Raw genomic sequence first — 12,314 nt, forward strand, 5'->3', positions numbered from 1 at the left:
CTCAGCCATTTTTACCTCAGTTCCACCCTCTCTGTGGTTGTGTTTGATGCGACTCCTAAGTCAATGTTCAGTTTATACCACTAGGAAATACAGTTTCTGAGATTTCCCCCACAAAGAGTCCAAACTGTTTTTTCCCCTGATGATGGAAAAGGAGGATGAAATATTCAGGTAAGAGTCCTGTCCTTTTCTACAAAGAACAGTTGAATGACTGGAGCAGAGGACTGAGCAGCAAGATCTCTGCAGAATCCTATTCCCAGCTTTGGAGTCTCTGATAAAAGACTCTGGGTAACACTTTCAAAAGCACCTGGGTGACTTAGGAGCCTAAGGTCATGTCTACACTAGCACTGTTGTTGGTCTAATTTCTGTTTCTCAAGTGCGGGAAAAAACACACCCCTGAGTGACATAAGTTTCACCAACAGAAGCACCGGCAAGGACAACGCTATGTCAGCGGGATGCTCTCCTGCAGACACGGCTACCGCCACTCTTTGTGGGTGGTTTGATTATGCCAACGGGAGAGCTCTTTCCTGTCGGCACAGAGTGGCTGCATGGGAGACCTTACAGTGGCACAGCTGCATCGGTACAGCTTGGCTGCTGTAAGGTCTCTAGTGTAGATGTGTCCTAAATCTAGGGTAACCATACGTCCCTTTTTGGCTGGGACAGTCCCTTTTTTAGGCCTTCTCCTGGCCTTCCTGACTTTTTTGACAAAACTGATCATCAGTTGGCAAGAGCAAACGGGATAAATGTCCAGTTTTGCTAAAAAAGCGGGGTGGGACCCCTAACAAGGCACGGAGGAATGTGTGGGGCAGAGGGAGTGGTAACGCCAGCCCTGTGCTGGAGGGAGGGCTCAGTAGAGTGGCTCAGGCCACCCTGCCCCACATGCAGAGGCGAGATGGGGGCCCCGAGTGGCCCTGTGCATGGGGAGGCAGTGGGGTGTGGGGGCTCGGATGACCAGCCCACTGCGTAGGGGAAAAAGGGAACATGGTGGGAAAGAGGGATCATGGGCAGGCTGGGGGTGGAGGGAGCTTGGGCCAGCCCTGGCTGCCAGTGAGGAGGCTGGCCCTGTGTGGGAGAGCTTGGACAGCCCTGCAGGGGTCGGGGCGGGGGCTCAGGCCGGCCCAGGGGTGAGCCGTTTTTCCTTTGGGAAAATATGGTCACCCTACCTAAGTCCCATTTCCAAGAGTGCCAGCCATTTAGGATCCCAAGGCCTTGTCTATACATGAAAGTTGTGGCTCTTTATCTATAGTGGCATGGTTAAAATATCAAAACCCTCGTAGTGTGAACAAAGTTATACCAGAATAACTGTGCTTCTATGATATCGCTTACTCCAGTAAGGGAAGGGGAATAAACTATGCCAGCGTAAAGCCCCTTTATACAGGTATAACTGCATCCACAGAAGGGATTGTACCAGTACAACTATACAGGTAGAAAATAATCACACCCTCCACTGCCATAGTTATACTGGTACAAAAACTGTGTATGGACCAGGCTTAATTCCCATTGGCTTTTATCCAGACTTAAGTGCCTGTCTAACGACAGCCACTACAGCAGAACAACTACAGTACTGCAGCGGTACCATTGTAGTAGCACCTAACGTAGGTGCTTCCTACATCGACAAAAGGGGAGTTTCTGTCAATGTAGTTAATCCACTTCTGCGAGATGGAATTCTTCCATCGCCTAAGCCACACCTACACTGGGGTTAGGTCAGCCTACCTGCAGCTTCAGGGATCAACATTTTTCAGAGCCCTGAGCCATGTAGCTAGTTCAATTTGATTTTTAAGTGTAGACCAGGCCTACGTGTCCAGATCACTTTATTAAAAAAGAAAGAAAGAAAGAGGGATGTAGGCTCCTAAATCACTTAGGCACCTTTGAAACTATTAGTCTCCCTCTTTGTAGTGGTTGGAGATGAGGCAAGGAAGTGGTGTCTAGATCTGAATCCAGATTCAGTTTATCCTGGGAAGTGTTTGAGTTTTAGGCAGAAAGGGACACCTTTTCTATAGGTTTCAGAGGGGTAGCCATGTTAGTCTGTATCAGTAAAAACAACGAGGAGTCCTTGTGGCACCTTAGAGACTAACAAATTCATTTGGGCATAAGCTTTCGTGGGCTAAAACCCACTTCATCAGATGCATGGAGTGGAAAATACAGTAAGCAGGTATAAATATACAGTACATGAAAAGATGGGAGTTGCCTTACCAAGTGAGGGGTCAGTGCTAAGGAGGCCAATTCAGTTAGGGTGGATGGCTTCAACAGGGCTTCTCCAGCACAGCTCCTCTTGGAACTGTTGGGCACGCACAAGGAGAGAGGAGTGCGTTCGCGGTGCCTCCCTGTAGGGGGCTGCAACATGTTCTCCATTGTGCATCTACATCTGTTAGTCTATAAGGTGCCACAGGATTCTTTGCTGCTTTTACAGATCCAGACTAACACGGCTACCCCTCTGATACTGGCCAGCTATGTTGACTGGAGCAGAGAGGGTGGAGCCGTGTCCCTGGTGGAGTGCTTTGCACCCCAGGAGTTCCTAGAAAGACACTGCCCCTGTGTGTAGGAGAGCACAGAGATGAGAGGATGCAGACAGAAGGCTGGTTCTTTGCCCCCTGGCAAGCCCATCCAGCGCCTAGCTCCAGTCTGGCCCTTTCTGTGCACACGCAGCTGTGGCAATCCTTTATGGACAAATATCTTCAGCATGGTGAAGAATCACAAAGAACCCACTTAAATGCCCTTAGCAAAGTGCTGAACTTCTGTTAAACAAAGAGAAGGTTTCCATGGAGTGATCAAAATAACAGCCTAAGCAGCTTCCAGATGGCACTCTCGAGGGATGAAATCCATCCTGTGCAGGGGATGCAAACCTACCTAACGCTTGGGTTCTACCAACCTGTGCAAACCCCTTTCACAGGAGCAAAAAAATAAAATAACTCTACAGATAACAACCAGTAATTTCCTTGTGTTGCATGAAATCTTAGAGCAAATAAATGCAGAGGCTTGTCTGATTTGGCTCCACTTTAGGAAGTTTCTGAACAGCATATGAAAGCTCAGAAGCTGGGAAATCATCATTTCCCCAGGAAGGAGAAATCAGTCCTTACTGAAAAGTGCTCAGGTTATCAGCTAGCCTGGAGGACTGGGCCTCTAGTGATCACTTACTGCTCCACCAGCCAACTTGTTCAAAAGCAGGAAGAGCTGATGGGCCAGAGTGGCACACTTGGTGCAATCTCGCTGACTTCATTCGAGTGACACCAGTGATTGATTTGGCCTGGGGGGTCTAATCCTGGATGATGGGGGAAGTGTTCCCATGGGGCCTCAAGATCCCTAGCCAGAATCTGGAAAGAGTGACTCTGACACTGTGACTTGCCCATCAAAGGGTGGGAGCTGGAGCTTTGTGTGGGCATCACACTCTGCTGCCAGGAGGAAAGGGTAAAGGGAGGGCCTCGCATTCCTCAATAAAAGGACCCCTCCCAGCTACTCTGCCATGGCATTGATGTGGACTGGATGGGAGTTTGTAGCTGACAACAAGGGGAGGAGGCGCTACAGTGCTCTGCAGGGATTGCAGGGTATCTGCAGGAGAGGGTCGGAGAAAAGAGTCCAGTGTGTCTGTCATAATAGGGATCCTCCCTCTCCCTTAGCTAGGAGCAGCCCTGGCAGGTCTGGCAGGTCAGACCCCTTCTCTGATGCGCTCAGGAACGCCAGTCTCCTTACAGACGTGGAGTGAGACAGCAGTGTGACTGTGTGCACATACAGGGCATGTCATGTCTCCCAGAACTCCGTATAAATGCAGGGCCACATGCACAGCTGGGATCAGCAGGCACAGCTACACTCGCTGCGGTGGTGTTGCACTCACTGACCCTAGAAGGGAATTGCCTCTGCAGTGTCGACCTACTCACCCTTCAGACCGGCTTGAGGTTGCCAGGTCCTGCTTGGGGTTCTTTGCCTCTCTGCTGTAGCCTCACTGTGGAGCAGGTAACGCCTGTAGTTGGAGTCAGATGTGGAGTGTTCTCCTTAATGTGCCATGTCACCCTATGCCTCTTGCCTGGCCAGCGGTGACCTTGACTGAGTTGCTTTTCTTAGACATACACCCCCAGGGTGTGATTGGTTTGCTTGGAGCATCAGTAGCACCACAAAGATAGCTGAGAGAAGGCCTCAGCTGCCGCTGTGCTTCTGTTGCCCGAACCAGGACCCCTGGAGCTCACATAGTGGGCGATTAGACTAGGATGGTAGGTCCTGCCATGGGATGTTGCCAAGGGAGATCAGATTGATCCAGCTTGAGACAAAATATACTCCTCTGAGGGCAGCATGAATGCTGGCAAATCCCAGTCTCAGAACTTTGCAGTGAGCCCTCTGTTTCAGCAGCATTCCCGGAAAGAAGCCACCCTCCCCAGGGGCAAGGCTGCATCTCCTAACAAACAGCACACGAACGGTTAGCGTTTCCCAATTGCACATACTTGTGATTTTGCTATTGTAAGAATCGGGGGGATGGATGGTCACCCTAGAAGGGGCACCATGGAGGGTGGGGGAGGGACAGCGCCGGCTGGTACTGACAGCAACTCTGCTTGGTTCCTCAGCGCCTGGTGCGGATGAACATGCCGATCTCGGATCCAGACTTAACAGTTCATTTCACTTCCACGCTGATGGCCTTGATCCGGACTGCTCTAGATATCAAACTTGCGTCAGGTGAGAGGGGAGATGAGAGGGAGACTTGCGCGCAGGTGAGCATGAGTTCAGAAGCTAGCTTGCAGCCGGGTTATTGTGCAGAGAGGGCCAGCCTGCTAAGCCAAAGGAAGGGGATGTGGAGGAGGAGTTCCACAGAGGAAGTGGGAGGATCCTCTAGCTGATTACCTCCACCTCCTAAAAGGGAAGGTGGGCTGATGGATTTTGGACTGGGAGACCCTAGCTGTGCTCTGACTCAAGGTATGTCTACACAGCAGCTGAGCAGCGTAATTTTCAGCCCGCATTGATGTAAATGGGCGTGTCTGCTGCAGCACGGCTGACGGCTTCGGTTGCCTGAGAACGTACCCAAATGGGTAGGTGGAACTGCAGCAGCTAGCCCGAGCCACCACCTGTGCAGCTGCAGCTACCTGGCTAATTTTAGCCTGCTAGCTGGAGCAGAGCTAGCGCGTTGATCTGTGCAAGCTGGGAATTCCACCTCCTGCTGCAGTGCAGATATACCCACAATGTGTGTCTGCTCTGTACTGCTTTGTAAATGAAGAACGTGGCTTGTTCTCCTGAGTCAATGGCTTTGAGATGAAAAGCGCCAGGCAAGCACCAAGCGTTGTGATTTAAAAAAAAAAAAAAACAACCCAGACTCCTTAGGTTTTATTGCCTTAGCCAGGTCAGTCAGAAGAAAAACCTCTCCCTGCTAATGATCCTGTCTGCTGGCGTGGAAGCCGTGAGTCTGCAAGCTCAGACCTATATTATGCTCTGAGATTAAATTCAATTATTTGAATGTTTAATCAGGCCAGATACATGGTTTCCCAATTAAACAATACAATATAAAAAAAAATCAAATTCTACCTTGGATTATTAGCCTGATTAATCAGCCTTCAAAGCTGTGGCTTCCACTGGAATGGAAATGGCCAGAGCTCTTTTATGGTCACATATAATGTCAACTGAAAGGGAGGACAAAACATGTCCCTGTGGTTCAGATGCGGGACTGGGAGTCAGAAGAAGTGGATTCTGTTCTTGGCTAACTGAATGAGACTGAGGATCTCGGCCTACATGACTTGCCCAAAGGCATTTAGGTGCCTAACTCCTATTTATAGAATCATAGACTTTAAGGTTAGAAGGGACCATTATGATCATCTAGTCTGACCTCCTGCACAATGCAGGCCACAGACTCTCACCCACCCACTCCTGTATCAACCCCCTAACTTGTGTCTGAGTTATTGAAGGCCTCAAATCAATGGGAGTGAAGAGGCTAAATACCTCTGAGGCTCTATACCTTAACCTCTTTGTGATACTTACTTAGCTCATAGTAGGGCTGGACGCTTTCACTCATAAATGCACTTTGAGATCTTGGGGTGAAAATTGCTCTAGACAGTGGTCCCCAAACTTTTTACCTTGCGCCCCCCCCCCTTACTCCTGTCCGCAATGCACATGGCTGGAGGTAGGGGCAGGGCTGGGAGCAGAGTTGAAGCCTGAGGCCAGCAGCTGGGACCCCAGGCATGGAGCTGGCAGCTGGGGCCCTGGGCGCTGGGGCCAGGAGCAGAGCTGGATGATGCTCCCTCCCCGCCGCCTGTGGGGGCTGGTCTGGGCCCTAGCCGTGCTCCCCCAAACATCCTCTGTGCTGGGGGCACACCCCACAGTCTGGAGACCTATGCTGTAGGGGGCAAAATATTATGGTCCAATGGATCTAGGGTGACTGAAACCAGCAGAGGTTCTGACCATGTAACTTTAAAGCATGTGTTCAGGACAGTCTCATTTCTTAGGGGCTAGGACCCTTCTTCACACTAATAAGCCTGCATGTGAAGGGGACAGTCGAGCCCAGAGATCCTATGTCATTTTCTTACATTTCACTGGTGATTGGTCAGGCCGAGTCACTTAACTGAGGGTGTCTGTCTGTGAGACCTTTGGCCAAATGCAAACAGGAACCAGCAAACAGGCCACTTTCAACAGATGGGAGTTTGAGGGGGGTACAGGTAGTCAGGGGCATGGATTTGAGGTTCTGGATTTGGCCTTACCCATTATTACCTGGTTGGTTTGAATTTTAAGGTTTCTCCTGCCAAATGTGATTGAGAGTGGCTGGTAGGACAAACGGCCCCGTAAGCAGCCCATGAGATGCAGCATGGCAGGTGGCATGCTCCAAGCCCTGTTATAAGAGCGATAATAGTCTCCTCCCTTTGCTTTTCTCTTAGAAAATCCATCTCTGTCATAGAGATAAACTACTCAGCCTCGTACTGGGCAATTTAGCCACTTGGGAACCAGCCTGTTATCTCATAAATACTTGAATCATTCTCAGCCCGCATGTCGAGAACCCACTTCGGCCTTTTTAACGTTCTTACTGTCCTTGTGTTTCATTTTATAGCAGTTAGTTGATGATGTTGTATAACTGTCTTTTAATTTTTTTCTGTGTGCCGCCCCACCACACCCATCCCGGTGAAGGGGGAAGGGGAGCGCATGGGGGGAGATTGTTTATGTAATAGCTCAAGCCCACTGTTATTTCATAGATTGTTTTCTGCTGTGGCTTTGCTGTGTCCTTCGGAAGCCGCTAATGATGTGACAAGTCTAAAAGAGAAGGAGATTGTTCAGGTTACAGGGTAACAGTGACCGTGCGTCCCGCGGGTGTGGACACTAGATCAAACCGGTCCCTGAAATATTGTACTGGTTAGACTGAGTCTGTTCCAGAACTCACACACTGGTTTATAGCGGGGAGGGCTGGCGCTGCCGTTAATATCAATGGTGAAGCTGATCCTGACTCGGTGTTCTGGGAAGAAGGTGGGGGAATGGGTTTGGAAAAGACAGGATCTTTTCATATGGTAGCTTGCTCGTTCATTTGAGGTACAAATGAGGAAAGTGCATGTGCAACATATAGTCGTTTGCTCTCAGCTTCATTTGCCTCTTTTGCCCCCTGCCCAGCGGGTGTGAAGCAGCACCAGTGTGATGCGGAGCTGAGGAAAGAGATCTCTCTGGTTTGGCCCAATCTGTCCCAGAAGACATTGGACTTGTTGGTGCCTCCCCATAAACGTAAGTGCTAAGTAAGGCTCCTCTTCCCCTTAGAAGCAATGCAGAGACGTGAACCCAAAAGCCCATTCCAGGCAGCCACAGAAATCCAGGTTCTTCCCCTCTTGTGCCCAGAGCCAACCCTCGGTGTGCACCGCAGTCTAGATAACACAGTACAGAAGCCCATTTCATCCTCTGCCTCGAGTTTCCTTCAAGTGTCACCTCTGGAACGCTCACAGCCCCGTGTCCCTATCCCTCCATAGTAAGAATTCCAGGTCACTCCGAAGCATGGGTCTCAAAACAGTATGTCTTAGTGCCTCTTGCCTGAGCCAGTAGATTCATTGAATTGTGGACCAGGATACTACATAGTGGTCAAAAGAAAGCAATGCCTTGTCCAGCCTCTTCGAGAGAGATTTTTTTGTCATCCAGCAGTCCTGCTTCCTGTAGTTTTATCTGCTTCCAGTCTGGCTCCTGCAGGTCAGGGGAGCAATTTTTCCATCTGGGTTCTGTCTGCATCCAAAAAAAAGTCAAGAGAAGGATGTTCAAGGCTGCAAAGAGCCCATGTAATAGGAAGGGGGGGTTGGTACTAAAGGCTTAATCTCCCCTAAGGATGGCCTGTGGGAGCGTGTTGAGAAAATGGAAAGTTTGAAATTCTCTTGATTGGCAAAAGCAAGGGCTCTGAATCCCCTGGCTTGCTGATTAATGAGAAACAGCCCCGTCCAATCAGGGCAGCTGTAACTGAGAAAGGTATGGTGCTAAGCTGCACGACAGGGAGAGGTCAGTGGTAGAACTGTAAAACAAAAACAAACAAAAAAGCCATCTGGAAAAATGAAATACTATTTAAATGTTTATTAGTCCATTATTCTGCTGTTGATGATATTATAATGAAAGAAAAATAAGGCCTTTCCGATGATGATAAGACTGGCTGCAGATCTGGTATTAATTTAAATGTTCTTTTCTGTCTCTAATTCTTACGCCACCGTACGGCTTTACTTGCCTAGGGCACCCTTCCTGTAACATATCCCTATATATTTTCAGCAGTAAGCAAAGCTAGGTAGGTGGATGGCCTTAAAAGCGGGGTGCTGTGACACTCAGAGAGAGGAAAGGCAACAATGGTCAGGAAGAGAATGAAGGAAGAGGAAAATTGCTAAGCTGAAGAAGCCTGTTCTAACCATATCTCTTCCTCTTTTTTCTCTCTCCTCCTCCTCCTTCTCCACTTCTAATGTGACCGCTTATATGTCTTTTTACTTGCTTTTCTTGTCCATTGGACATTTCCCCTATTTAAATAATTTCTTCCCTTTCCCTCCATTTCTAACACCCGTTCCTTCTCTCCCTGTGCACCTTTCCCCCTCTCCATCTGACTCCCCTTTCTGCATTTCACCTCCCATTTCCTAATCCAGCTGACGAAATGACTGTGGGCAAGGTCTATGCTGCTCTCATGATATTCGACTTCTACAAGCAGAATAAAAACAGCAGGGAACAAGTGCACCAGCCACCTGGAGGTCTTTGCCAGGTACCCAGCAGCAAGACGCTGTTCCCTCTTCTCACTCCCACCAAGGTGCCTGCGCATCTCATGGTCCTTTATACTAGCAATGACCAAATCTCAGAAAGTCTAGCGGTCCCATTCCATCCAGCACCTGAAATCTGGGATGCTTCTCCAAGCCTTTTTGAACTGTCGAAGCATCTTGGAAGTGGAAAATCTCATTTAGTTTCTAACCCTTCCTAATTTCAGTGGAGCTGGAAATACCTTGGGTAAAATTTCCAAAAGCACCTAAGTGACTTAGGAGCCTATGTCTCATTAAAAGTCAATGAGATTTAGGCTCTTATAAGTGACTACGAGTAATATTTTCAAAAACAGTAAAATGTGCTTAGGCTCTTGGGAACCTAAGAGCCATTGAAAGTCAGTGAGATCTAATCTCCCAAGTGCTGCCACTTTTGAAAAATGGAACTTAGGCACTGTTGAAAATTTTACCCCTTGAAAATATCTCCACCCATGGTGTTTGGGCACTTCTCATCCTACCCTGGCCAGAACTGAGAGGGCCGAGGCACAAATAGCCTGGTAAATGTTGAGAATGTGAGATTGCACTTGTCACTAACTCAAGTTCTTCCCCCAGATGGCTACACAGATATTGTGGTTGAGTGTGGGACAAACAGATAGAGACTTGATGGTGTTTTAGGTAATACAGGCAAGTGTAATTTAAATTATAGATGAAGAAAAGAAAGCACAATAAATATAACAAAACTTCCCAGATTATGCAGATTTATGATGACTGACATACTTATGACATCATGGAGACTGATTACAGTAAAGATAGGAGAAAAATCAGTGGTGCTCACTGTGCCACTTACCACACGAGGAAGGTGCTGGTCTAGGCTTCCTATCTGGTTGCCCATGTCGTCATCCTGGTGAGCCTGCTAGGAATGGGTTTGACAATCTTTTATGCACCTTTTTCCATTCCACCCACATACATCTGGGACCGTATCTAATTAAGTCTCAGCCCCCTACGCATATTTGATATTCTGAGAGACCAGTTTTACAGTTCGGGTTGTCCATGTGGGATATTCCAGTTGACCATAATTACATTTCAAACAGTTAATGTGAGTCCCTTCCCCAATAGTTTTGGTACATCAATGTACTTAACTTTTATTGCAGAAAGCCCCTAAGATGCTACCATCTCTTCATTTGTGGTTTATCTCTTTATCCCTAGACGCATTGCTAACCTATCACAAAATACAGATTGCTGTATTTAACCCTCTGTCGAGCACATATTTCATAACCTTAGGTCAAGTACATAATATTTATGCAAACTTATGCTGACTGCCGATGTCTGCTAGGCCTGACCCTAAGCCCTTAACACTCAGTGCTGAAGGCCTATAGCCGAGCCTATTTTTAATACATGTATTTGGGTTTTTCTACGAGCTGTTGCAGCTTCAGTAACTTCCATTATTTTGTCTATAAGCATGCTTTGCAGATAAATTATATTCTGCCCCAAACTGTAGTCCCTCCAAGATCAGGTCAGGTGTCAGCAATCAACAATAACAAACAATGAGTGAAAATTTTATGCAAACAGTGAGAAAGATTTGGCTTGAGTCTGGGGCCAAGGTTTGGGTTGATTCTTATTGTAGCCACACTGGTCCGTCTGTCCCTGTTTATCACTACTGTGAGCCTTACTTTTGCTGCAATAATCGTTGCACAGCTCACAAGCACAGCACGTTGTTATTGGGCTAAATCCTGAGGTTCTTACTCAGAATTTAAACCCAGCTCCCGATGACTTCAAAAGGGCTTGTGAGTGAATAGGCACTGCCGGAATGATCCCCATGCTGTGTCCGTGTTCACATCTTAAGGTCATAGGATAAAATCTTGGCCATACTGAAATCAGTGGCAAAACTCCCACTGACTTTAATTGGGCCAGGATTTCATCCATAAAGTGTATAATATGGTCATAGGGTCACTCAGTTAACGCCAAGCTGGGATGATGAGTAAATTTCATTGGTATCATGAAGCCCTAAATCAGAAACATGGCCTTGGGATTGAAACCTTGGGAATTTCTGAAATAACAAGCACCTAGTAGGCTTCAGGGCGATGTTCAGTATGAGACTCGGTATCCCAGACTGAGATCTGAGTTAGCACCTGACCCTTTAAGCTGTGGGACCTTTTGAGGTTGACTCAAGACCATATCAATTTATTCTGTTTGATCTGAAAATTGATATGTAGCTAAAACCATTCCTCCTAAGGTGCCAGATTGACATCCCTGGATTGTGATATTCTTCTGTTTGCCCACAGAATGTGTACAGCAAGGACAGTGGCAATGCATGCTTCCTTTATACTTTCCCTGCAATGTGCCTCATCCCTCATACATTGAGACCACTTTTAAGGTCCACGTGGCCCTCGCAGCATGTGACCTATACATAGAGAATGCGAGTGAAGGGGCAATTAGCGCTGGTTGTGATCTTGGAAGAGGGTTTAATAATGTGGACACCATTAAGAACGCGACTAGGAAAGACCACACCCCACGTTCTCCAAGCAGCTGTAGTTTTCTCATGGATGCCCTCTCTTTATGCATTGCAGACTGGACCAGTGTCGTTGTTCCACCCCTTGAAAGCAACCCTGGAGCAAACCCAGCCTCTGGTGCTCAACCACGCTAAAGCATTTCTCCGCCAGAAAAGTTGCACCTCACTCAACAATGGGGGCACATTGTGAGTATTCCCTGGGCTTCCCACAATTACCTTTGACTGAAGCGGCCCCCACTGTGATTTCTCCATAGTTCTTGGATTTCTCCTTATTTGAGCCAGCCCCCTTATGCAGTCTACATTTTGTAAATTCCCACCATTGCTAGTTTATGTTTTTGGGCTCTGGGAGCTTGGAATGTTGCAAAAATTGCCCAGCGAATGTTCAGTGATTCTAAAGAGTCTTGGAGCCAAAGAATGCCCCCCGGATATGAGAGGTCTTAACGTCAGTGGGAGTTTCCATGCATGGTACTGAGAAGAATCTGGCCCTCATTTTCTGCAGCCAGACAGTACAATCTCTGCACAATATGCATGCCAATTGTCCCCTACTGCCCTCTCTGTTTCCTGCTCTCCTTATGTGTTAGATTTATCTGGGTCACTCATGCCACTGACATTCAACAATAGACCTCTGAGACAGAAATACATTAATAACCAGTAGGGGGAAA

The 12,314-nt window shown here is 47.7% G+C and overlaps 1 protein-coding gene across 16 annotated transcripts in view; it reads left to right on the forward strand.

Annotated features, from left to right (window-relative positions):
* CACNA1B (calcium voltage-gated channel subunit alpha1 B) overlaps positions 1–12,314 on the forward strand; it is a 507,473-nt gene that overhangs the window by 473,968 nt on the left and 21,191 nt on the right. For 12 of the 16 annotated variants that reach the window (XM_030535592.1, XM_030535597.1, XM_030535593.1 and 9 more), the window contains 4 exons: positions 4,548–4,656; positions 7,558–7,665; positions 9,042–9,199; positions 11,711–11,838. In XM_030535592.1, the coding sequence (XP_030391452.1) occupies positions 4,548–4,656; positions 7,558–7,665; positions 9,042–9,199; positions 11,711–11,838 (503 nt within the window). The remainder of the gene's footprint in view (positions 1–4,547; positions 4,657–7,557; positions 7,666–9,041; positions 9,200–11,710; positions 11,839–12,314) is intronic. The other 4 variants (XM_030535598.1, XM_030535602.1, XM_030535608.1 and 1 more) reach the window with 1 other exon arrangement.

The sequence above is a fragment of the Gopherus evgoodei genome, chromosome 16 (genome assembly GCF_007399415.2).
Source record: "Gopherus evgoodei ecotype Sinaloan lineage chromosome 16, rGopEvg1_v1.p, whole genome shotgun sequence".
In the NCBI taxonomy this organism is placed as follows: domain Eukaryota; kingdom Metazoa; phylum Chordata; order Testudines; family Testudinidae; genus Gopherus; species Gopherus evgoodei.